At 38.4% G+C, this 26,651-nt stretch overlaps 1 protein-coding gene across 3 annotated transcripts in view; it reads left to right on the top strand.

The window, feature by feature from the left end:
- Positions 1 to 26,651, top strand: part of TSHR (thyroid stimulating hormone receptor) — a 67,670-nt gene that overhangs the window by 15,487 nt on the left and 25,532 nt on the right. The window contains exons 2-5 of one of the 3 annotated variants that reach the window (XM_065636256.1): positions 12,788 to 12,859; positions 18,042 to 18,116; positions 23,779 to 23,853; positions 25,031 to 25,105. In XM_065636256.1, coding sequence (XP_065492328.1) covers positions 12,788 to 12,859; positions 18,042 to 18,116; positions 23,779 to 23,853; positions 25,031 to 25,105 — 297 coding nt within the window. The remainder of the gene's footprint in view (positions 1 to 12,787; positions 12,860 to 18,041; positions 18,117 to 23,778; positions 23,854 to 25,030; positions 25,106 to 26,651) is intronic. The other 2 variants (XM_065636257.1, XM_065636258.1) reach the window with 2 other exon arrangements.

Below are 26,651 nucleotides of genomic sequence, written 5' to 3'. Positions count from 1 at the left end.
ATCATAAAAAGGAAACATTGCACTCATTTTTAAAAAGGTAGAAAGGAGAACCCTGGGAACCACTGACCTGGCAGCCTCACCTCTGTGCCTGCGGAGATCATGGAACTGATCCTCCTAGAAGAAATCATCAGAGGTCTGGAACACCTCTCCTACAAGGAAAGGCTGAGAGAGTTGGGGTTGCTAGCCTGGAGAAGAGAAAGCTCTGGGGAGACCTTATTGCAGCCTTTCAGTACTTAAAGATGGCTTATAAGAAAGAGGGGGTCAAATTTGTAGAGGGGCCTGTTGTGATAGGACAAGGGGTAATGCTTTTAAACTAAAAGAGGGTAGAATTAGACTAGATATAAGGAAGAAATTTTTTACAGTGAGGGTGGTGAAACACTGGAACATGTTGCCCAGAGAGGTGGTAGATGTCCCATCCTTGGAAACATTCAAGGCCAGGCTGGATGGGGCTCTGAGCAACCTGATCTATTTGTAGATGTCCCTGCTCATTGCGGGGGGGCTGGACTAGATGACCTTTAAAGGTACCTTCCTGCTCAAACTATTCTATGATTTTAGGATTCTATGATTCTATGCTAAGTTATAATGTTAGATTTCAATTACCTTTACTGGCTCTTCAGCCTTTATATTTAAGTATCTCCCTATTCATGAGAAAAAATAGCTTAAACTTTCTGTGTTGTGTGACTCAACCTTTCTTCTTAAAGATTTCAATTTAAAATGTTGTTTTTCATTAAACGGATATATACTAAAGGTAATTGCTGCATACTTTAGTAGCTTCATTTTTATTTCAAAACAAGTTCAAAAGTTTTCCATAAAATTACTCTATGACGCTTTCTTTAGATCCAGACAGATCACAGTCACTGTCAATGGCAAGAGACAATTAGTCTTATTTTAACGTGTGTCAGCAGCTCATTATCTATGTTCGGGTTTAAATTGCAATGAATTTACTGTAGGTACTATCAGTGCTTCTACTTGAGTCCGTAGACTGTTTTGAGGTTCTATAAACAGGTTATGGAAAATGTAAAACATTTATTGATTTTGCAAATATGTAAAAAGTCTGTATGAACTAGATTTGTGAAAAGTTGCCTTCTTAACTGACACTAACAGAAAACACACTATTATTAGCTTTTTGCAAAATACCCTATAAACAATGTCTAAGTAGTTACAGTATTTTGTGAAAATCAAGCTTTTTCTTTCCTTTTACAGTTAGATCAATAAGCTCTGTTTCTCAGTTCAAGAGAAGGCTGTTGTGTGCTTCTGAAGTGTAGCGGGTTGGAAATTTAATGTCAAAAGAAAACAACGTAATGAAATCTGACTGCAGTAGCAATTCAAGATTCAGTAGAGTGTAACACTTACAGAATCAGTAGGTTAAACCACTGTTGAAATCTTCTCCAAAAATAGAGTTTTTTAACTATGGTGTAAACCACTTTTTTTGCTATTAAGTTGATCAAAACTAGTCATTTCCACAGACAAGGAAAAGATAAAAATGAGTTTCTACTGCCATATCACCAGTGACTTTTGTGTCTTTTATGTGTGTTATTTTCATTTAAGTGAACCTCTTCTTATCATCTACAAAAGAACTATTTGCAGTCCCTCTGCTTTTCTGTTGAGCAAGCTATGTGTATAGTTTAAGCATGCTGAAGTAGTGCTTGTTTCTACTGGGAATGGGAATGGCTTTTTGGTTTGTGCTTATACAGTTCCCAGCACTTGCTGGGTTTCTGTGCCATGACACAGGAAATTTAAATGTTCCAAATGTACAAGAAATGCTACTGATATTCTATACACACTAATTTTTTGGACCTATTGTATGTCAACAGCAGGATTACAGAAGCAATATCTTGCCTTTTCAAGCAAAATATGCAAGTGCATTCAAGAACATGCATAAAATTTGAAAGGGAATTTTAAAAGTACAGATTTTTGTAAAATGCAGTACTTTGTAAGCATTTTAAGTTGCAGCATGTAAATGAAATTATTTAAATCTTTACCTGAAAGACCAGTTTTAATGGGGCATAAGTCAAAACATGACTTGTCACCATTTGAAACCCCAGTATTTTCCTTTAAGTCCTTTAAAATCTATTGGCCTTTGCTGCTTTTTCTGAGAAAATATTTTATATTTGAAAAACAAATTTGGAAAAGTGAGCACAAGAGATTTCATGATATATTAAGTTCAGGATTTTACTGAGTCACATATTTAAAATGCTACTTTAAAATTAGCAGTTATCTCTTCCCATTTCTTAGGATATACAAGTGTGTCATTGCAAGCGTATTATTTTAATTAAATCTTCCACAGAAATTTTCAAATGCATAACTAAGTGCTATCTTCACTGTGACTATCTTACTGTGACACCCAAGAAATACTTCTCTATTGTTTACATTTTGTATGTCTACCTTCCTTTAGCATTGAAATGTATACTGAGGAAAACATTAAGCTACTATCTAGTCTCCTATTTGGGTTTGGTTTGGGGTTTTTTTCAGATTTTAGTGGTCCTGATTATGTTTTTCCCTGCTGGGCCAGCCTCATTCAACAGTTCTCTGTGTCAGTGCAGTTCCTGACTGAATTCGTCCTTCCTGTGTTTTTTGCAATTCTCAGTATCTAATATAATCTTATAATCATAGAATCATTTAGATTGGAAAAGACCTTTAAGATCAAGTCCAACCATAAAACTAACACTGCCAAGTCTGCCGCTAAACCAGGTCCCTAAGTGCTAAACCTACCCATCTCTTAAACACCTCTAGGGATGGTGAGTCCTGCCACTTCCCTGGGCAGCCTGTTCCAGTTCTTGACAAGCCTTTTGGTGAAGGAGTTTTCCCTAATATCCAATCTAAACCTCCCCTGGCACAACTTGAGGCAATTTCCTCTTGTTGTATCATTCTTACTTACTAGAAGAAATAATGGAAGCAAGACACCCACTCCACTACAACCTCCTTTCGGGTAGTTGTAGAGAGCAATTAGGTCTCTCCTCATCCTTCTGTTCTCCAGGCTAAACAGCCCCAGTTCTCTCAGCCCTCCCTGCCTTTTTTTTTTTTTTTCCGAAGCGATGCTAATAACATTTCTATCCTGTACCCAGATGCTATTTTCACATCACTATGATCATATTTGGTTGAAATTGGACTAAAGGGAGTTAGGGGAGGACAGTGGAACTGACAAATAAATAGACACAAAACCAGTACAATCTTTAAGAATACATTGTTTATATCAGGTACACGCTACAATTCTGTAACTGCTCCAGGATATTTGCTATAGGTAGGATATCGCTTTTTGATAAATGCAAGGTAGCTCACCCTTCAGGGGCAAGGTGGCCTGATGAATGTATATTTACTTGATAATGAGATTTAATGAGTCAGCTGGTCTGTTTAGTTCCCCATGCTGTTGTCAGCTTTTGATGAAAGAGATATGGAAACTGTGTAATGTATTTTACACATATACAATGTGATATTTAGAACTAGCAACAATATGTAAAGTATTAATACTTACTGATAAAAATGTTTTTTTGAACTGGGAACAAAATACATAGGAACTTTAAAAGTTTTACCTGTAATAACTGCATCACTGGCATCCACGTCTTTTATATGCTTAATGAGTAGTTTACAGCACTTTGAGTTCACCGAAGCTACAAGTGAAACTGAAGGAGATGTCTCTACTTTATATTGAAAATAAATTAAATGGATTTAAAATATGTTCCCCAAAATCCTAGTCTTAGGAATTGTCTAAAATTCAGACATATTCTGACTTCAGGTAACTCTGTCGTGGCCTTTCCATAGACTTCAATACTCCAGAATTAAGTATGTAGCCTCATAAGTACATCTTCATAATAGCCTTGCAACATAAACACATAATTATTATCCCTATTTTAATGACGAAGTACCAAGAGTCTAAAAGAACAGGAAAAACACTGACATGGTTCAACAGACAACTGAAAAAGGCTATTAGGGCATCTTTCAGAAAATGGAAGTCATGCCCAAATGAGGAAATCTTTCAACACTTCAAGTAATACAGTACAAAATATTTTTAAGGGAAGCTTGTTGTATCATAAAAACTCAGTACAGTCTTTAAAACACAAAAAAGGGTGAGTCTGAAAAACTTCTGTCAAACTGAACTGTTAGTATGAAGCTTGTTTGAAACAAATTGAAAAATTGAATAGAATTAACCCCCCTGAGCCAAGTAATGCTTGTATAAGAGTTCCAAAGATATTAAAATGTGAAATTGCTTCATTACCTACTGTAGTATGAAACTTACCATTTAAATCAGCCACGGTGACAGAGGCATGGAAGGTCACAAGTGTAGCATAATTCTTCAAAAGAAGTGCTTTAAGGAATTCCTTAGGAACTAAATGGTGGTAGATCTGTCTTCTTTGGATGACTGGAAGAAGTAGGAAGGAATTGATCTGGTTTTGATAAAGTGCTTTAGCTCCCTCAGCTGATCTTCATAAGATTTGTGCTCCAGACTCACCAGCTTCATTGCTCTTCTCTGAACTCTCTCCAGCACCTCAGTATCTTTCCTGTAGTGAGGAGCCCAAAACTGAACACAAGATTCAAGATGGGGCCTCACCAGCGCTGAGTACAAGGGGACCATCACTTCCCTTATCCTGCTGGTCACACTATGTCTGACACAAGCCAGGATGCTGTTGGCCGTCTTGGCCACCTGGGCTCACTGCTGGCTCATGTTCAGCTGCTGTCAACCAACACCCCCAGGTCCTTTTCCGCCAGCCAGCCTTCCAGCCACTCTTCCCCAAGCCTGTAGCAATACCTGGGATTGTTGTTAAATCTCTTACAATTGGCCTCAGCCCAACGATCCAGCTGGTCTAGATCCCTCGCACCCAACTTGGTGTCATCTGGAAACTTACTGAGGGTCCATTTGATCTCCTTGTCCAGACGATTGATGAAGGTATTAAACAGAACTGGTCTCAATACTGTGCCCTGGGGAACACCGCTTGTGACTGGTCACCACCTGCATTTAACTCCACTCACCACAGTTCTTTGGGCCTAGCCATGCAGCCAGTTTTTAAGCCAGTGAAGAGTACACCTGTCCAAGCCATGAGGTGGAAGCCATCACAGCTATTTAGGATTAGATACTCCTGCCTTGTAGGTATTAAAATGGCATGCTTTCGTCAGCTCTGACAGTTTGGAAATCTATTAAATGACATTAGCAACCTACTGTTTTACTGTAAATGGAAGGTAACATTCCGTAGGGCTACTACTTCCTGTAACATCTTCATGTTTTACTTAAATCCAGCAAGAAGCAATGGGTGATCACAAATTGGGCAAGCATAAGTTCCGGCATTGCGGATTGGTGTTTTCTCTTTGCTATAAATTAGCAAATAACCAGCCTGAATTCTTGCCTGTCAGTCTGTCAGTGTCCATATGCACCTCAGTTTTTAGGAAGAGTATATGAAAGACCTTGCTTTCAATACAGAATTGTCCCAAATACTGACCTGCACACTTTCAATTTGAAAGGATCTAGCATTTCTATAATTTCTTAGGGCTGGGCAAGTTTTGACGTATACTTTATGTTATTGTTTTGCACTGCTAGTTAATTGTAGGAAAGTAGCCATATAGTCTTCTAGCATATTAAGAAGTGATTTCCTACTTTTAGAGTTACTTTGCTGTGTGAGTCTTTCCGTCACTTCTGCCACGTTGATAATACTAGCATTAGACACTAGTTGGTAATCGTCTTCTGGTAAGCACAGCATGCATTTCGCGATGTGAAATGCCTTTTTATAGCTATTTTTGCACCACTGAAAGACTATGATGCATTTATTTCGGCATTAGAAAAAAAAGCAATACTTTTATGTTTGTTTAGTTTGTGTCAGGTTTAGTTCAAAATAAAAACCTAGAAGTTAATGTGTCAATAATTGTTTACCTAGTCAGTATCTTAGCTGTTGTGATTATTTTCCCTACATAAAAGCTAGAAGGTCATTGCTTATCATAATTTTCTTAGAAAGATGAAATTAATATGTAAAATGTCTTACTTGGTTTCACATATGGTCATTTTTTCCTTGTCTTTGTGGATAACAGTTCATTAAAATACTTGTAGCTATTGTTGCCATGATTCAAATTATAAATCACATCATTTTAATCTGAAATTCTTTGGGTGATCCCCATTTTTTTTATTATGTTTTGTAGACAGACATTTAAAAAATGTTTTAGAGTGAAGAGGCTAAGTATGTAAAATATATGTTTACTTCCCTAATATATTTTACTGAAGTAACATCATAAATACTGCTGAGGATGTTGTTAAATCATGTATATATGGTTAGACATATATTTATATATTTCTTAATATAGAAAAATGTGAAACAATTTATATTTGAGGAGAATTTTGGTTTCACTCGGATTTTTCACTATTAGCCTCCAGCTCCTGCTAAAAGATAATGTCCTCTCAGCATTTGCGTGGCCTTCTAGATGCTTTTTGCTTCTTTATTTAGGGCTGTGAAGTAGCTGCAGTGATTGCTGCAGAGTGAGCAAGCGAGCTGTGAGTGAGCAAGAAGAGTTTCCTTACCTGCCACTTACGGGAGCATGAGGTCAGGTCCCTTGTGACCAGCGATTTCTGTGAGTCTGGGGGCAGCAGTGGTCCATGAGAAGGGAGGGTAGAACCATTAGGATTGAGCGAGTAAGTTCAAAGTCCAAGAGACAGTAAAGGGGAAGAAAGAATCATCAAACCTTGTACTCGTCCAAGAGAAGAGACTTGTTTTCCAGATTTGTATATTAGGTTGAGTACTTTAGTAGGCTGTTGTGCACTGAAACGATCAAATGTGAAGAAAAAGAGTGAGACTCTCAGGTAAAATCTAGTGTGTATAATAAATGGTACTTCAAACTAAGTGCTACGTACTTTGTACAGCTTTCTTCCCAGGGCAGATTTGGAAAATCTAATGTGATGTGAATGTTGAATTAATCTGACATTGAAATAAATAGTTTAAGTGAACAGTTTAATATAAGGAAATATAAGGAAATGCTGCCATTTGCATAACAACACATATTTTCTCATGGGGGGTTAGGGGGCATTTGATGAGTTTTCATTACTTGATTGAATGAAGGAGGTTGAAAACCAGGGGTTTGGTTTTGTTTTGAGGGATTCAGACATGCAAAATTTAAGAGTATTAAAATCATTCTGTGTCATTATATTATGCAGAGTAATCATGCAAGTTATCTGTAAGGGTACTTGGAAAGAGAGAGTGTCTGCTCCCCTAAGGTTACCTGATCAAGGACCTTGTCAAATGCAATGCTAGGGGAAAGTGCATCAATAAACAAAACATACAGAGACACTGACCTCACAGAGAAACAATAACAAGAGTGATGCTAAATGGTGGGCTATCAAGAAACTGGAGGCATCACTTCAAAGACAGGCCAACCTGGCCTTTGCGAGTGATAAGGATACAAATCTAGGGTCCTGGACATTGTGATGGCGGAGTTGGGGGGGACAGTGGTGAAACTATGCAAACTGATAAGACACTGTGCAAGGGAAGGGGATCAGGGGGAGCAAAGGAGGAATAGACAGAAAGGGGTATAAAAGGGCTCAGTTATATGTGAAATGGAGCTTGTCAATACATTTGACCAAGCTCTGCTCCTGATCACTGCAGACTGTCCTACCTTCCTCCTACTACTATAGTCATCACATTATCTATTATGTGTAATCACAGCTGAAGTTTTATTAGGTTTTGCTGAGATAAAATATTTAGATATAATATGAAGGTCGTATTTATATATGGTACGAATCTTAATGAAAAGACAGTATAGATGAAATCAGAGGAGGGAGAACTGAGAAGTGAACACCTAAACTGTCCAGCCACTTCTGCCAAAATCTAGCAGAGGAACAAGTTTTGACTATCTCAGTTAAATCTACCTGCTAAAGTGCATCAGAGTCCTCATGCAATTGCTCCTGTCTCTTACTCTGCAGCTAAGTGTTTAGCTTCTTTATTTACCACTCTGCTTGGTATGGTTTTTTCTGCTCTGTGACCTCAGGTGACAGACATGGGTGTTCAGCCTGATCTGGGCTTGGTTTATGGTATCAAAGAATAGTGGGAAGAAGTCATGGTCAGTGTTGTTCGAAGAAGGAATGGTCCCTCCTGCCAGTCTCTCACAGGTGATGGATAGGAAGGACACCCTTCTTCTGCTGCCCTGTCTTGATGAACAGAATCTCATGCTTGGGAAGCAAACAAACCCTCAAAAACCCCACAGCAACTAGATTTAAGTTTGAATACTTCACTTATGTATACTTGTATTTCTAAGTTACTAAAAGAAAAAAGAGTTGCTTCTATGCAGATATAAAATATGTTGAAGTCTATGTGGTCTTATTTATTTTTTTTTTTTAAAAAAAGCTTTTTCTTGTTAATGAAAATAACAGCTAATTTTGAGAAACAGAGTCTTTGCTGAAGATTGTTTGTACTTGATTTTTGACCAAGAAACTCTTACATTCCAGGTTGACAGATGTTTGGGGCAGAGGAAGGCAAAAATGCAAAGTTCTGCACAAGTGGTCTAATATGTTTCTTATCAGTTGTTCATGTTTCGGTTTCTTGATGTATACAATATAGAGTTTCAGAAACATACAAGCTAAACTTTAAGTGTAAATATCAAAGCAGAAAGAAAATTCTAAAAACTTCAAACTGACTTTCTGACCTATGAAACTAAGAAATGCAAACTAAATGTCATCCTATAAAACTTTAAATGTTTTTCTGAAACATTTTGTTGCTACTTCTAAAACAACTAATTTAGCAAAAATGTGATTTGTATGCTTTTGTATCTTTGCAAATGGTGTAGCATGTTTGTAATGAAAATGACCTCAGACTTTGGGTTCTTCTTTTTGAAAGATTTTATGGAATAAAGAACGAAGATTTTATCTGCATTTATTGGGTCTTTCAGTCTGAATGAGGCTATAAAGGTAAAAATAAGCAGTAGTGCTCCGTTTAGCACAGAAACAATTTTTTTCATTAAATACAGGACATTTCAAAAAGATTGACCCAATTTCAAAGCAGTATATTGGGTAAATTTGGTCCATCTTTTTGAAACACCCTGTAGCATTGAACATTGTCATACATGTTGTTTTGCCTTAATATAGAAAGGCTATTAAGTGAGCTTATTAAGTCTGTAAGTGCTTATAGTTACAGTTTTTCTCACTTGGAAAACTAATGCACATTTCCCCAGTAAAGTTTTTCCTTTATTCTGAAAAAGCTTACTTTCTTTGTGAAGATACTGTGGCTGGCTGGATACTGGAATCACTTGCTAAATTTCAGATTGAAGCAGGTAGGTTTAACAAAATTTCTAATTCATGCAAGACAGGAAGAATCAGTCCATTAATGTAATGAATTCTCAATTATTCATCATATGTTCACACTGTAAGTTATGGTTGGCGCCAGCAGCTGGCAGGCTCGAAGCTCTGACCTGTCTTGCCTTTCTTGTTTCCAAAACTTACTGCTTTCCCAGCCTGAAGAGTGTGTTAACACAGTTGGTACACTTGTGATCTCTAGATGCAGTTAGACTGGGCTAAACTAAAGCTAATCTATTTAAATTATTCTCATTTTTAATCCATCATAGACTTTTCTGGTTGAGAATTTTCTCAGCCCGTCTTCTTCCTGCTCCCAAAAATTACTGTCCATCCCACAGCTTTGCACACACAACTGGTGGCTCTTGGTCCCCAACCAGTAATTATCCACAGACTCACACTTGAGAAACAGGGACTGAAGCACCACTGTATTCCTGCAAAGTTTTGAATTGCTTTAGGAGGTGGCTTAAAATCAGCTATAATGTATCAGCCCACAGGTTTTTAAAACTCAGAGGGATGCGTAGCTTTGCAGGTGGTTGTACGTAAAGGCTGGCTTCAAAGTTTGGGCCTGGCCCCAGTCCTGTTGCATCGACTCCATTTCATGGTCTGCATAGTCGCTGGTTCTTTGAACTCAGTCAGCAATCTGTTAAGACAGCAACTAGTAGAAGAATGGCAGCTAGAAAACACCAATTACTTCTATATGCTAAACACTATCATTTAGCGTGTTGTTTATGTAGTATCTGCATTACATGAACTTGGAGTCTTTTAGCTTTGCTGACAATTGCTGCTACTGTTTTGCCTCACAACTAAGTTTTTGTCATGAAATGGGTTATTTCTTCTCATCTTTGCCTAAGATTTCTCTCTATTTATACTTCACTATTTCTCTTCTTTATAAGTCTGTTTATAAACACAACCTGCACCCCATATAGTTTTTTGTCATATTTGCAGAATGTTGGTGAATCTTTAAACTCCAGCAGATAGATAGGAAGAAATATGATACTCCAACTTCCAGGCATTCAGTCACAATATAGCCTTTAAGGCTACATTTCTTCATTGTGTTTATTCTTCACATATTAGGAACCTTGTCTAGAAATGTATAAATGCAAAGGGAGCTGGTGGTCCTGGTGGACAGCAGGATGACCATGAGCCAGCACTGTGCCCTTGCGGCCAGGAAGGCCAATGGCATCCTGGGGTGGATTAGAAGGGGGGTGGTTAGTAGGTCGAGAGAGGTTCTCCTTCCCCTCTGCCCTGGTGAGACCTCATCTGGAATGTTGTGTCCAGTTCTGGGCCCCTCAGTTCGAGAAGGACAGGGAACTGCTGGAGAGAGTCCAGCGCAGGGCCACAAAGATGATTAAGGGAGTGGAGCATCTCCCTTATGAGGAAAGGCTGAGGGAGCTGGGGCTCTTTAGCTTGGAGGAGACTGAGGGGTGACCTCATTAATGTTTATAAATATATGAAGGGTGAGTGTCACAAGGATGGAGCCAGGCTCTTCTCGGTGACAACGAACAGTAAGACAAGGGGTAATGGGTTCAAGCTGCAACACAAGAGGTTCCACTTAAATTTGAGAAGAAACTTCTTCTCAGTGAGGGTGACGGAACACTGAAACAGGCTGCTCAGGGAGGCTGTGGAGTCTCCTTCTCTGGAGACATTCAAAACCTGCCTGGACGCCTTCCTGTGTAACCTCACCTAGGTGTTCCTGCTCTGGCAGGGGGATTGGACTAGATGATCTTTCGAGGTCCCTTCCAATCCCTAACATTCTGTGATTCTGTGATTTCATAATACAGCAACTTTGGTCTAACCGATTAATAAATATTATCGAGAATTTCCAGGCTTTTCTGATGCGATGTGTAAATTTCAAGTACGTCAATACAAGACTAATGTGAGCTCACTTAGCCCATGGGTAGCTCATGAATGATGGGTTTGACTTCATTCATTACCTGACAAAAACAGAGAGGGATGAATGTCTGACATAAGAGCAGTAGGTCAAGAAGAGACTTAGGATGGTGTTTAAATTCTTGCATTTCTGGCACGTGGGATTATGTGTAAGTGATAGGTTAAGTACTGGTTTCTGTAATGACTGGTGAAGGGAATTAACTATTGTGTGAGTCAGGATTTTGTAGGTGAACAGACAGACCAGAGGGATATAAGAGGGGTTGAAAGCAAGCTTGGATAGTCAGAAGTGGCTTAAATTGTGTTTTTCTTGGCTTTTGAGTTCTAATAGTCTCAGGGAGAAGCCTTAGGACTGCTTTCTCCACCTAATGCAGCCCAAGATATCATTAGTCGCCTTTGCAGCAAGGGCACATTGCTGGCTCATGTTCAACTTGGTCTCCACCAGGATCTCTATAGATCCTTCCTGCAAAGCTGCTTTCCAGACAGTTGGCCCCCAGCACATACTGGTGCATGGGGTTGTTCCTCCCCAGGTGCAGAACTCTGCGCTTTCTCCTTAATGAACTTTGTAAGGGTCCTGTTGGCCCATTTCTCCAGCCTGTCAAGCTCCCTCATTCACTCTGTCCTGCTTTAAGACTTGTTAAAACCTGTCTGAAACCAGAACTTCCTCAGTCATCACTGTCAGCCTCCTCAAAGTCCTGGAAATACAGACAGATGTTGAAGCACAACAGCTAGGTCAGCAGACCATGCTGGACTAAGCAGCTATGTTTTACAAATATTTTGTCTAGGACTGTGATAATAGAAGGAAGCAGTAGTATGAAGTGGAGAAAGGCAAAGGATGGGAGAGCACTGGTATGGGTGTCAAGGTGCTATGGGTGCAGGGGACCAACTGAAATTCCTTTGGTCGGGGGCTTGGTGGGAGCTGGGTGGATTGAAGTCGGGGAAACATCAATCCGCTGTTGGATAAACTTAAAGTCTTTAAGTTCTCCTTGCTCATTCTTGTTACAAGTATATGGAGTAGGGGAGGTATACCTGAAAAGTAGACAAAGCCTTCTGGGGTGGTAGGACTGTACATTCTTTAAATTTATATTTTTACTCAAGATGGAAGCTCTAAGAATTTCTACTGATTTTTTTATTTCTTGTATGCAATTTCCAGAAGCCTGATAAATCTTTAGACGATAATATTTTTGTCTATATAAATGAAATATAATTATTATAATCAGATACTTCACAGTATGAAACAGAAAACAGAATTAGGAAATCAGCCAAATTTGTTTATTTGTTTTCTACTGAACTGTTCTTAAACAGCAGATATGGGAAAAGTTTATCATTTCTTCTTGATTATACTTCAGACAATTCAATTACTAGAAATTATGTAAATTTATTTCCAGATGTACTGGAAAACCAAAGATTACCTCATCCAGCAACAACAGGTTGTAACTGTAAGCTTAACAGACATTTTAGGCTGATTTTCCAAAGCATTGGAAAACATTGGGAAACAATGGAAACATTGGGAAACAATGGAAACATTGGGAAAAGGGAAGACAAGAACAGAAATATTGGACCAGGGCTGGAGTTGTGTAGGACTTTTTAATGTTAAATTGTACTTACTGAAGGATATTAACTGCCAAACTTTTATTTCTATAGGAGGTTTATGGAGACTCATCTAAGAACAATTCCAAGTGACGCTTTTTCCAGTCTCCCCAACATCTCTAGGATGTAAGTTTTGCTTCTGATATTATTTTTTTAGCTCTTTTATTAAAAATCACCCTCCTTCTCCAAAATTCTGTCTTTGTGTATAAAATCTTCTGAAATGAAAATACTATTAAACCTTTGCTACCTCACCACTTTTATTTTAGAACTGCAGGTAATAATCCCATTGTTTGTAACCTAAACCAGCTACAGGAAGACATACTAGGCATTTTTGGACAAGAGCATACCTTTATGGAAGTAGATGTGATAAATAAGGCTATAAAACTTTTTTTTTTTTTTTTACAGTTCACAAAATATGAGAAATGGTTTCATTCATAACAAATGAACGTATTATGTTGCTGGTCCTAGCTAAAAATTTGTTTCCAGCTCCCAGCATGATTTGTAACTCATTGCATTGGAGATCCTGTGGCCTTTCTAGACTAGGATGGACTTTCACCAAAACATTAGTATTTGAGTGATATGAGAAGGACTTCCATTGTGTCACATTCTTTGTATGTAAACATATGCATGGATACAATCTGTAAATGTACAACCAGCAGCCTCTACCTATTTGCCTTGTGTCAACACCTGTCCCATTGAAAGTGGCTACCCTTGCACTGCACTGCTTCTTGATGTCAGCAGTCTTGAGACAAAGTTGTCCTACCTTTGTTTTTCTTTCTTGGTGACTGGCCCATAATCTATCATCCTGTGCTTGGCTATTTGATGCAGGGAACTTCTCTGCCATCTCCCAATTTACTCCCTGGAATCAGAGTGTCATGTAATTTAGAAGGGAGCTCAGGAGGCCTCTAGTCCACCACCTGCTCAAAGTTGGGCCAACTATAATATCCAATGAGATTGTTCAGGGCTTTATCCAGTCTGGTACTTAGCTTCATCCATGTCCACTCTTAAGTAAACAAAACACCTCATTCAGCAAGAGGCCCATTCAGCCTTTTATTACAAATGTAGCAACAGGAGCTCTTCTTGTTGTCCTTGACATCCTTTGCAAGTCTCAACTCCAGCTGAGCTTTGGCTGAATGGCTGAGATGGACTACTATTTAAGAATTAATGAAACAGGACACTGGAGTGCATGGAGGTCTGCCTACTTACATTTTATAATTTCATCCAGGTATATTGAAATAATGACTTTCTAAAATCCTTATAAGTAATTGTTCTTTAATGTCTGCAGCCTCATTTACTATCTCTGTTTAAACAGATAGATGTTGTATTGTTTGGAGTTTTTTTGGGGGCGGGAAGTCCCTCATATGATATATAGTATATATAAACCTGATAAAACTTGTTCAAAACAGAATTTTATTAAATGTAGAAGAATGTAAAATCTTCAGCTTTCAGTGACACATAGTCCATTGCTTAGATGCTTTTCAGATTTTAAAATTCTCAAATTGTAATATTTATGAATTTGTAAAGCACAGGTGTTCATCTGACGAATTCAGTGAACTCTTCTCTAACAATGCCTAGCCTCCAGAAACTTCCAGTGGCCAAAATGCTGTTACACTAAATCTTCCCAACCTTCATGGTGTGGGAGGTGAGGAAGGAATATTCACTGCCTGTCCCTACCTCACTCAACGACCTTGTAGGCTAAGGGCGCTCAGCCTGTACTGTTTGGTAATAATATGGTAACAGATAACCACTCTGTCGCATGCTTTGATGCTTTGATCACATTTCAGTTGAAGAGGAAAGTCAAAATTACAAAGACATTATGGCCTTAAATGAGATGACTAGTGCTTTTTAGACATTTTAAGATGATATGTTGGCATCCATGTCGGTTCATTTGGTTCATGATTTCAAGGCTACCTGGAAAAAAAGAAAAAATAAAAGAATCAATATTTTCCCTGAGTTATTCTTTACAGAGAGTATCTGAATATGGAATTTTACCTTCCTTCTACTCCACATTTATGTGTTGGAAAATAGCATAGATACAGCTGAATATAGCAGTAACCTACCTAAAATCATGACCTGATGTGGTAGCATTACATTCTCTCCTGCTGTAAGAGATGCCTTCAGGATTACCACATTTCTCTTTCTCTTGTTAATTTTAAAAAGCCTATGAAGAATAGACAGTGGTTTAAATTTGAATAGTGTCAATGCCCTGCTAGATTTTTCTTATAGCATTTCTACTACTACAAACTCCCAACTTCTTGATAAAAATTTTACGTTAAGGAACCAGTACCTCTACTTTAACTGTAGCTCTTGTGTGTATACTTGGCCTTTAATGTACCATATGTCTCATTTGCCACTCTCAACCCATAATTTCCATCAGCAATGAAAATTACCAGATCAATCCTTGTTTTGTAAACTCATCTAGAAAATATTCCGAAGTTTCAGTAAGGTGATAGATACCGTGTTTACTGTTCCAAATATAGCACTCTGTTTTGCTATATGGTTTCTATTATATCATTTCCACAAATAAACCTTTTTTTCCTCTGTACTCAACAGAAAGTTTAGATGTCTTCTTTATGAACCTTGTTTAAATACAAATTTTTGAGCTACCCTTTCTCTGAAATCAATGCATGTCTATGTACTCTCGATAGCCAGAAGCAGAGATTATTTCCCTGTGCTACTTTGCCACAGGAATGAAACAAAACACATTTCAATGGAGTGCTCAAGTGCAAAGCTAATTCCTGTCACAAACACATCAGTGCACCCAAAAAAAAAAAAAAAAGTTTTTAAGGTATTCAGATGCAAGAGGAATTTCTGGTTTACATCCTTAAAGTTTCTGATACACTAAATCTTGGTAGAAGGGCTTCACCTGGTATTTCTTACTGACTTGGGAGATTGAACGTTTGGTATTTTTAAAGTCAAGGATAAGGAACCTTTTTCCTGGGCTCAGGATGATGCTTCGGGTTCACATCCACGAGTACCTAACAGACACCTGACTTGTAGTTCCCTGAACAGTTTTTTCCACACTTTCTCCATGCAAAGTAGCCTCCCCGCTTTGCACAGTGCTCTGCCAGCAGCTCCATGCAGAGCACAACATTTCCCCTGTGCGCTTTTTTCCTCCATGCCTCTTCACGCCCCGTGCCTGCTCTGTCCCACAGCCAGTGTCACCGCACGGCTCCCCATCCCTGTGTGCTTCTGCACGCCTGTGGTCCCACACTTCCCTGCTCCCCAGTACCAGCCCCTACAGCACAGCACCAACTCAGGGCTTCGATTGCCTTACCTGCTCCTGGTTGTCCTCTGGTGACGTACCCCACGTGTCACCGAGCCACCCTCCATCAGCAGCAGGGGAGCACAGGGGCAGCCAGTGGGCAGCAATTTGGAAGATGCTGAGGCTGGAAAAAAGTGAAGAAAAATGGCGAGAGGGAGAAGAAAATAAATGGAGAGGGCCTTGTGGTTACTGCCACGTGCTGATCTGCTTTAAATCCCACGTTCTCAGGCTCTTTCTGAATGGGCAATGGTGATTAAAGTGTTATCTGCAAACAGACTTTCTCTGAAGCTGTGCATTTGGTGTTTAAGCTACGACTGTATTCGCAACGGGTGTTGAATGCATTTTGAAATCCTGCGAATTAAACACAGCTGGTAAGGAGAGGAGATGCTGAATTGTAGCATGCCTTCAAAATGGGAATTTAAACACACTTCCCCTCTTCTTCTGATGCAACTGCTTCCAGTTCTGATTGCTGTGATTTTTATTTCTTACATTTAACATGTTGTGTTATGTGTGCATTAGTCAGGGCCCAAAGGTTTTTGAAGACATTCTGAACACTTGGAATTAAATATTTATACACCATTTACACAGGTTTCTGTTTGACCTTTCTGTCTCAGAGGTGATTTTGATTGTGTTTGTGTGATTATTAGATGTTTATCTAGATGACAGTAAAGAAAATAAAATGTCTCATTTCCCTGTCATCAATGATTATGTGGTTTAATTAATGTACATGAATACGTCTGCTTATGGAGCAGAAGAGTGGACATTAACACGCAAAGAAACTTAGCAATTCCCTGTAACTCATCCAGCTCCAAGCCAGGCAGAATAGTAAAAATGTGACATGCAGTGTGGTGGGAAAGGCTGTGGTTGCTGGAGAGGCGAGGAAGGGGAGGAGGAATCCCCATTGCCGCTCTGCTGCCTCTTCTCAGATGTGAGAGAAAAGTACTTGCCTGTCTGATGTAAGGTGACCCATTTTTGATCATGGAGCACATGAAAACTACTCGGTAATTCCTAGCCCAAACATGAGGATGCAATGTTTGTTATTTATCCATTTTTAATTTCATTTTCTGTCAAGCTGATTTATATATAACTGTTTGCTACACAGAATAACTTTTTTTTTTTTTTAAATGTGCCATTGAAAGAACCTATCTTTTGGTATGCTAAAATGTAGGCTCTGTTAAAACAGAATAATTAATTTTCTTTTAAGACTGACATTTACTTAAAACTAAGGGATATTTTGAAAGACAGAATCGGATAGTTTAACCCAAATATTAATGTCATTTACTCTGAAAATCAGCACTAGTTAGTTGTATTGCAACTTTATTCAGACTTCAAAGCCTTTAACAGTAGTTCCAGCATGACCGTCCTCCTAATGACAGTGGAGAAACTCCGTAGAGCTATTTTCTCATCATGTTCAGTAGATCACTAGCAGTAGAAATTCTGCTCATTCTAAATGGTGTGCAAATAAATACGGCTTAAGCTTGCTGTCTGGTTTTGCTTCTGAGCCACATTACTCCTTACATCCTTTCACTGTATCACTGCAGTGATTTTTTTCCTCAGCAATATCAAAGCATCAATGGCTCTGATCATCTATTTCTCTCTAGAGAAATTGCAACAGTTGTTGCAGTGATGGCCCAAGGACCATCTTTGATTCTTTCCTTCCTTTTTAATTCTTCAGTATAGAAAAATATGCCAATTTGCCCAAAGGCTAGATCCCCCTAGAGAACTCCAAGGTGATCTTAAGTGGGGAAAAGAGAAGAAATATGATTCTGAAATATGAAATATGGATATTTGCTTTTGATTATTAATAGCACTCTTGTGGGTTTTTTTATTTGTCTGTATTCTGCTGTACAGTGAATCTAAGGCATCAGTCAAAACCAAAATCCTGTTAAAAGTTCCTCCCTCAGACACTGTCCATGTGTCTGGCAGTGTCGTGGCAGTTGGATGAGAAAAAGAATGAAAGAAAAAATAAAGTGGCATGATGAGCCCTAGCCATGGCTTGACAAGGTCTGAGACTCATTTCTTTTTCTGTTTGCTGATGTTTAGCTACATCTCCATAGATGAAACACTTCAGAGTCTGGAGGCCCATTCCTTCAACAGTTTAAGTAAAGTCACTCATATGTAAGTACTGTAATTAAATCAATGAATACTGTGATAAAATAAATTTGGAGATGTGTGGAAATAACGTACATGCCCATGTTTGAGTTGTCATTCTTGTCTCTTTTATAGCTAAATATTCCTTTTCTCATTTCCTTTCTTCATAATGTGGAGTCAGTCTCTTTTTTGACTTGTGTTTTTTTCCCTACATCTTTTCGGTTCCCTTGCTCTTCTGTGTCCTCCCACAGAAGTGTAAGAAAGTGTAGTGAAAAATACGTGGGACTACATTATGAGCTTAAAGGCAAGTTGAAATGAGCTGGCAACTAAGAATTACTTCTGTCAGATTACTGAAGGTAAGTGTAAAACAGTAGTATAAGCACCAGAAATAAAATCGGAAGGGCCAAAGCACAGAGAAAAATGACACTTGCTGTAGCCATGAAGAATAACATGTAATAATTCTGGAAATGCACGAGTAAAATGAAGAGTGTTTATCTGGTTATTAAATGGAATGGGAATGTTACGGACAAAGGCTTCTGGGAAGTGTTTTTATACATTTTTGTTCTGACTGGTCCTCACCAAATGATGCACTAGGGCAGTTACCAAAGTGGTAGGATACCTGCATCCAGCTGCATCAGCTCTCTTTAAGCATAGGTCATATTTTTATGAACCTATCAAGTGCTGAGCAACTTCTACAAACTAAGGATACTCATCACCCACTGTATTTTAATGGACCAGATCTAATTTTGGTTGTAATTAATGGCAAAGTTCCCACTCTATGAAGATGAAAACCAGGGCCAAGGCTTTGTGAGGTTTTTTTTCCCCTAATTGTGTTAAATTAGTTTCACAATTGTTTCTTGTCCCTTCTTCCTGTCCTTACCTTTTCTAAGTATGTCTGTGAGACAAACTTAACATATTTACAAATTCAGAACTGTCTCTCCCATATAATGGCATAAGTATTTATTTTCTCTGGCTATAATTGAGTCTGATTAGCAGTCAACGTCTCTGTGTAGTTGTCTTACTAATAGAGCTGCAGCTTGGTAGCGTTACACTAAATAGAAAGCTTTCACAATTAGGTCATTGTTTCTCAGGAAAACATTCCTGTGGAAGGAACCCCAGAAAAAAATCACTCTTTCTTTTCCCCTTCTCTGTGTCTCTCCTCTGATCTCTCCCTACTGCCTTCTCCTCCTCACTCCAAAAGCTCTCTGCTCTTATGCAGCCACATGAAAAACCCTCTCAGCATTTGGGAACGGGGCCAAAGGTTATGGTTCAAGTGACTTGCCCTCGTACATGCAACGTCATTTGGGTAGCTGGTGGGGCACCGCTCTCCATCTCCGCAGTGAGCTGTGGTGAGCTGGAGCCAAGGGCTGGGGCAGCTCCACCAGCCTCCAGGCCAGGGCTGCACTTCTCCTCTTGGACAGCTCACGGAGCCAGGTCGGGGGGTACGGTGCTGCAGAAAGGAGGGGTGATTTTATGGAAATATCTGAGACGCAACTGGAGAGTGAGACTGAAGAGATTGTTGGGGATTGCTGTATACCTGCAGTGAATTTCAGGGCACCGGAACAAGTGCAGGGCAGAAAAATGTTGTTAAAAGCTGCACCCTGGAGGTAGGGAATAGACTGTTGGGAGCCCGAGCCAGTTTTCTAGTGCTAGAGGTGCAAAGGCTTGACAGGTGCATGCAGACAAAATAACATGGATAGTTTGGCTGTAGGAGATCAAAACATGGGAGTACATATACAAGTGAGAGAAGCCAAGGAAACTATGGACAAAGTCAGTCCTAGAAAGTAGAGAGGGATCCCAAGTTTTTACAAAAAAAAAAAAAAAAAAAGCTGATGTAAAACATTTCAGAACTGCTGACCTGGATATCTTTAATCTTTGTAAGTATCGCAGCATAATGTGATTATATTGAGACACCATGGCCAGATTTGCAGTTTCAGGATTCTAGTCTTGAACAAATTCAAGAATACGTCAATATTGCAAGTGAGGTATGAAATACATGTCTGGTAAATGAAATGTAGCAGCCACTTACATTTGTAAATATTTTTGCTTTTTTTAAATGTTACCAAATTCATATTGGATGTTAAGTAGCTTAGTAACTTTTCTAGAAGTTATCTGGTGAATTTATGTCTCACTGATTAATTCATTAGGCTAAAATTTGAATAGTTTTTATTATTAGTTTCATTTTTAGATTCATTTGGATTTGGAACTAATTATTTATATCTTTGTAATTGAACATAAATTCACAGTTATTTATAAGACTTGACACAGGATTTTATATCAAGTGACTTTCTCTACACATCTATTCTTGATGTGTTGAAGTTTTTTAAGTATTTTCTTTAAAAAGCAAAACTGAGTTGTTGTTCATGGACAGTCAGGTGGTGGTTTGCCTGTGAACCTAGTACATTTTTAATTACTAGTCTGAGTGCCGGAAATAAAACTTAAAACATTGATTGTCTTTAGAGCACAAATAAGCCAATTCTTTTCAGTTTGTAGAGTAACTTTAAATAATTTTGTAAATATTGCACAAATAATTTTATCTTGCAGGTAGGTAACAGCCTCCGTGTTTCTTGTGAGCATTTCTGAGTAATTTTAGTTGAGACTGCAAAAGTGAAACGTTTGTTCAGGGCACCTTTTGCCTCTCTGCATCAATGGTCAAAGACACCTATTAGCCATCTTGGAGTTTTTTATATCTTTAAAGCACTTCATTCCCAGAAGGACTCAGAACTATTACATTGCTGTTGGATGCTGTACTTAAGCACTGTGTGCTAAGACTAAGCTGAATTTATAGAGTGTGTCAAAGTTCCATTTCAAAAGTCACTTAAAATAATCTCTCATAGACAATTAGATACTTTGGAACCAGCCTACTAGACATTTTTAAATATACACTTTGGCATTTTAGGCAGCTAAAACTACTAGTAGTTCTCCTAGTGCTGCTTTTCAAAGGAACCTTAACTTTCTAAATCAGCAGGTTTCAACCTTTTCAATTCACCAATTCAGAAAAGCCCACTGATAAAAGTGCAAACTTTGTCTAATGAATCTACCAGTAATCAATTTGCTTTTCTTAATTTTTTTGATCCTTTGGAAGTAATCCTTACTCCACAGCAGTTTTTTGACTACAATTTGAAAATTATTATCACATAACATTTAGGCACCTTTGAGTATATTACATATGACTAATGTAAAAGAAATTGTGAAATCCAGTGCACATATCACTATCCTGTTAACTGGTGAGATCAGACATATTCAAATATCTTTTTGCCTTGTGGGCTTAACTTCATAGGCTCCAATATTGATGGAGCTATAAATATTCTTTAAATCTGTGATTTTAGGGGGAGGATTCCTTCCAGTACCCTGAGATGAATGATGTTTGAGTGTGCAAAACAAGGAGAGCAGCACAGTTCATGAATGGAACTGAATTTGAAGATCTTTCTCTTTTTGATGCATATGAAATTAGGAGCCACATCTTCAGCCAGTCAAGTGCAAGAAGCACATTTGACTGGACTAGAAGGGAAAATTGGATTTTTCTCCTAATTTTACTCTTACGCATAGCATTCACTTTGGTCAAATCCCCTTTTACCTGTTTATACCTCTCTCATCTATGTTGACTAGAGACTTCTGAGCAACTGTCTGTCTGCTGTTGATTTCTGTAGAGCCTACCACAATGGGCCCTTTTGTTCCTTTGGGGCTTTAAGAAACCTCTGTAATACAAAGTGTAGGATGAAATGAAAATATAAATACAGTAAATATTTTAAAGCAGATTATCTTTCCTAATCCCAACATTACCAATTCAAGGAAATTGAACAGCAGGGACATAAAGATTTCATCAATATTCAGTTGAATCATATTGATTTCCTCATATTATTTAAGCTTTTCCCTCATTATTGTGCCAACTGTCTCATCTGGCAGTTTTAAATCTTTTTCCCAGATTAATTAGTTTTTCATTGGGCTTTGTTAAACAGCACATGCCCTCTTGTGGCCCAGTTAATAAACCAAAATCTGATAGAATCTCATTATTTTGTGCTTCCAATTTTAGTACTACCTGTAGATTTTGGATTCTTACTTTCAGTACCCTCATCCAAATCATTTACAAAGAACATTATGAATAGCAACAAGTCAAAACCTGATGACTCTATGGTACTCCAATGGATTATCCATTTCTAGAGTGAAGGTTGATCTGAAGACTGTCTTTCCCTGGAATATGTTTCATTCACAACAAAGGAATATCTGGCCAGGAAGCTCATGAGTCCGGCATTTTAAATGTAGTCAGTGATGGAAAAAACATGTCGGTTAAAGTTTATGGAGCAAATTCCACTGTGGGGAGTACAACAGCTACCTAACTAATAAAATAATTTGGAGAAACGAGACTGACACTGAGAAGATTTTAAATACAGAAACAGTACTGTTCAAAGTAGCTAACAGACATGAATATTTGAATACAGCTCTGTAACAGCAGTAGTATAGCTATTAATTACATTAGTTTAACATGCAAGTAAAAGGTAAATCCTCGTCTCTCTGCACTATTGGAGCAAACGGAGTAAAAACTGAAGACTTGAAAGGTGAAGCAGAACTGTTTAGTCAGTAAACAGTATCTAGAGAGGCTGAAGCCTTGTACCTGTATCTACATCCTGATTTATCTACTGTCTTCGGTCTCTTTTTACACTTTTATTTCTCAGACAACTTGGCTGGGTTGATTTTATCCTGTAAGTCATCCCAGTGGCAGAGGTATCCTTAAACCCCAACTTCCTGATGCCTATATCATGTAGGTTACTTGGCAATGTTAGTTAATAAATTACCTGCTACTGGTTTCTGCCTGTTGAGTCTCTGCCCAGTAGCATCACTTCTTGGACTGACATAAAACCAGAACATCACCCACACAACCTCCACCACTATGTCATCTATACCTGTTGTCTTCATCAAATTTCTCTATATAAGTTGCAAGAAGTGTTTCTCTCAGCCCACTGTTCCACAGCTAGGGTCAGGAGGAAGAATGACACCATTCCTTCTATATGGTTTCCATATTAAGGAAGGCTGAGAGTTGTTCCAGCAGGGTTTCAAGGCCAGATGTAAGGAATTAAGTGTATGTTATATTTTGCAACAGTATAAAGCAAAGAGATACACTATCCTTTATACGTGGTTATACAGTGAATGGTGTGACCATTTCAAGCCTCAGAATGAACTTAATTTAAGTCACCTGAGCCATCTTTTGGATCCACTGATGAGTTCTGTAGAAGAGACAGGAAAAATGGTGTGGAATACTGTTAGAAACATGAAGGAAGTAACGAGAAAGGGCATAAAATAAGCAAAATAGATGGCTGTAATTCATAGGATTACTCTACATCAACACTGAAATTTTTGCTTAACTTCTCTTTTTACTCACCTTTGCAGACACAACACTCCCACCGTGTTCAAAGAAGTAGCCATTACCACAGGCTGTTACTTTGATCTTAGGCCCACACAAAGGAACCATAATCAAATCTCAGATGCTTCTTCCTCCCTTGCTTAACAAGCCAGTCTCCAGGACTGCACCCATCCAGAAGAATGATAGCTCAGAACACATTGTGGTGCTGGCCAGCACAAAAGCTCATCAGAGGAATTAGGTCCATGAAATGCCATTTTAACATGGCTGATTGCTGTTATGATAATTAAGTATTAATGATCAATGTGGTAACAGTCCTCCTTTTTTTTACAGTGAAATTCGAAATCTTAGAAACTTGGATTACATAGATCCAAATGCCTTTAAGAACCTCCCACTTTTGAAATACCTGTAAGTATTTAGCACCTGTAACAAGTCCGCACTTAAGCCCCACAAATGCCTCTTCATACTATAGCAGGTTTTTTTTCTTTGTATTTCATTTTGGAACTGATTGTAATGTTTTGCCCTGTTGCTTTATTTTAATGTCAGAAAGCCAGCCAGGGTAGGGGTTGGAACTTTGACTACTTTTGCAAGAAAGGAAAACACGTTCACAAATCCAATAGTGATTTTGCTATTCTTCTTATCCATTAAATGTCTGGAACACACTAATATTTTCTTGGCAAAATTCCACAGCTAGCTTTCTTCTTATGAAGTGCTGTAGGGAATAGTGGGAAGAAGGGACACAACAGAAATATACATATCTTTTATATTTAGTAGATATTTACACAAGGTTTTAAAGCATACCTGTCAGCTAATTATGACAAGTCCACCTATAGGCACCTGATTTCACATGACTTTTATGGCAGAAAGAAATCCTGAAGAATTCTCCATATCCCCATGAAGTTTCTAAAGAGTGACACAGAGTAACCAAACAATGAAATTCCAAACTTATGGCACAGGAAAGAGAAATGAAAAAGATAATAACTTCTGTGATTTTGAGCAATGTTTGGAAGACTCTAGAAAAGGCTGTGTGTTTGTGCATGGTGGAGTAGCAGCAAGGAGGAAAGATTTTTTCAGATTTTTCCTATAGATCTGAAAGCAATAAAAATAGTCAAAATCATTTCAGGAGAATAGTTTTTAAAATTGAGAACTATATATTCTTAAGTTATTTCCACTCTACCGGAGTTCAGAAATAAGGGGCATTAACTGTATTCATGTTTGAAGACAGTTTCTCTTTTTAAAGCTATTTGAACAGCTCTTAGTTTCAATGAAAGACAGAAGATTTGGGGGTCCAGACTATTGCCTGAAGTAGCCCTAATCTCTCAAGTCAATCCAGCATTCTAGGTTTTTTTCTCCCTATCCACCTCACAGGCCACTTCCCTCTGCAGGTCTGCTTAGTTGTCTTATTATTCTGTCTTCCCATCTTTTTCAATTGCTTTTGCATCCTTATATTTTGGACAGTTGATAAGTCAATTGATTGACAATAGAGAGGATAAAATAACTGTTCTGTACTGTTGAATGTTTTAAATACATTTTTTGTTGCTGTTCAGTGATTCAGTACAAGTAATTCTTTCTGTTTCTCTTTCAGTGGTATTTTTAATACTGGACTCAAAGCTTTTCCAGACCTCACAAAAATCTACTCATCTGATGTGAACTTTTTACTGTAAGTATCTGTCCTCACAGATGGTTAGAATACTGCCATCCTCAGACACCAAAAAAAACTATAAGGAAGGTTTCTGTTTTGGAGAAAAATATCAAATAAGTCTGACAAAGCACTTTCTCTCAAGCTAAATTTCACTGACAGTTAGTACCAAATCTGGAAAATGTCAGGTTGCCTAGCACTATACTTTTGACCTAGATGAGTGACACGGAGAGACAAGTGTATTTCTCTTGAATTAGCCAAAGCACCATACACAACTTCTCCAGGCCTTTTGCTTTTATTTTGTATTTGTAATGGCTGTGCACTACCTAAATTAGTCTGAGGTCAGAATAGTGTGACACACAGGACCTGATCTGACATACAGCCTGCTAACATGAAGTCACCCTGTCAACATTCTTCTAACAAATTTGGGTTGGCATGGTGAGCTCATATTGCACATCTTCTGATACTGCTCTTCATTGAGCTCCTACATTGTTGAATCATAACCTTCACTAGCTATCTGCCTTCTTTCTTCTGACTTCACCCTGAGCACAGGAGACCCAAGAGAAGGAGAACTGGACAGGCTTGAGAGCAATTGTTTATCATTACACCTCAGTGTTGGCTGAGCTCACATTTTTAGGAAGATTTTGATGAAGACTTATTTTATCCAAAATATGTTGCTTCATACAATTAATGTTTTAATAAAGAAAACAGAAAATGAGCTTAAAGAGCAAAACCCTAAGGCTGAGAAATAAAGTAGAGCTTTTAAGTCACTGGATCAGCACCTTGGTTTCATGACCGCCTTAGCAGTGAAGTCAGTTCAGACTGGCACAGCATGTCTTTAAGAAAGAGGACTACCATTCTCCCTTCTGTTACTCACCCTTTTTCATAGCAGTTGAATTAGATGCATATTCTTTTAGATTGACAGCATAAGCTTCTGTGAACACACACTTTCGCTAAATACCCTTGTCCAACCTTACTTGTAGAGTCACATTTCAAGTACAAGTCCATAGTCACACTGAAGGACCAAAGGACCAGGACTGACAATTGCCTACTTTTAAGCTAGACTTCCTAGGTGGAGCCATCTCGCATTAACTATGGTCCTCAGCTGGAAAGAATTTTCCTCCTAGCAAGCTTTGCTAATTTAGTTGGGTTTGTACACATGAGGCACTCCTACATAACACTAAAACCTTCCTCCTTTCTCACATCTTGAAACCCATTTACTTTAACTGATTTAAAGACATCCCCCCCTCCTTTTTTTTTTTTTTTTACTGTGGCTTGAAGCAATTGCAGAACAATTTCTTGGAGAAAAAGAATGGGAACACAAATGGGGAGTGGGAGATCTCCCATTATTATCATTAGAGGTATTTCAGAAACAAAGGTTTCTCTTGTAAAAAAAGAAAGTGTTTCTTGGTATTCAGAAAGCAAAGATGACATCCATCTTCATGCCCTAACCTGCAGCTTAAGTTCAAACTCTGGATTGTAATCAAGCCAAGAGGGGAAGACTTGCAGTCTGACACAGGCAAAAGTACGTTGGTCATTAATTATTCCTAAAGAGGAGTTATCAATC

This window comes from Caloenas nicobarica, chromosome 5, assembly GCF_036013445.1.
Source record: "Caloenas nicobarica isolate bCalNic1 chromosome 5, bCalNic1.hap1, whole genome shotgun sequence".
NCBI classification, from domain to species: Eukaryota; Metazoa; Chordata; class Aves; order Columbiformes; family Columbidae; genus Caloenas; species Caloenas nicobarica.
The sequence above is the reverse complement of the archived record's forward strand: the minus strand, read 5'-3'. Positions and strand labels throughout refer to the sequence as shown.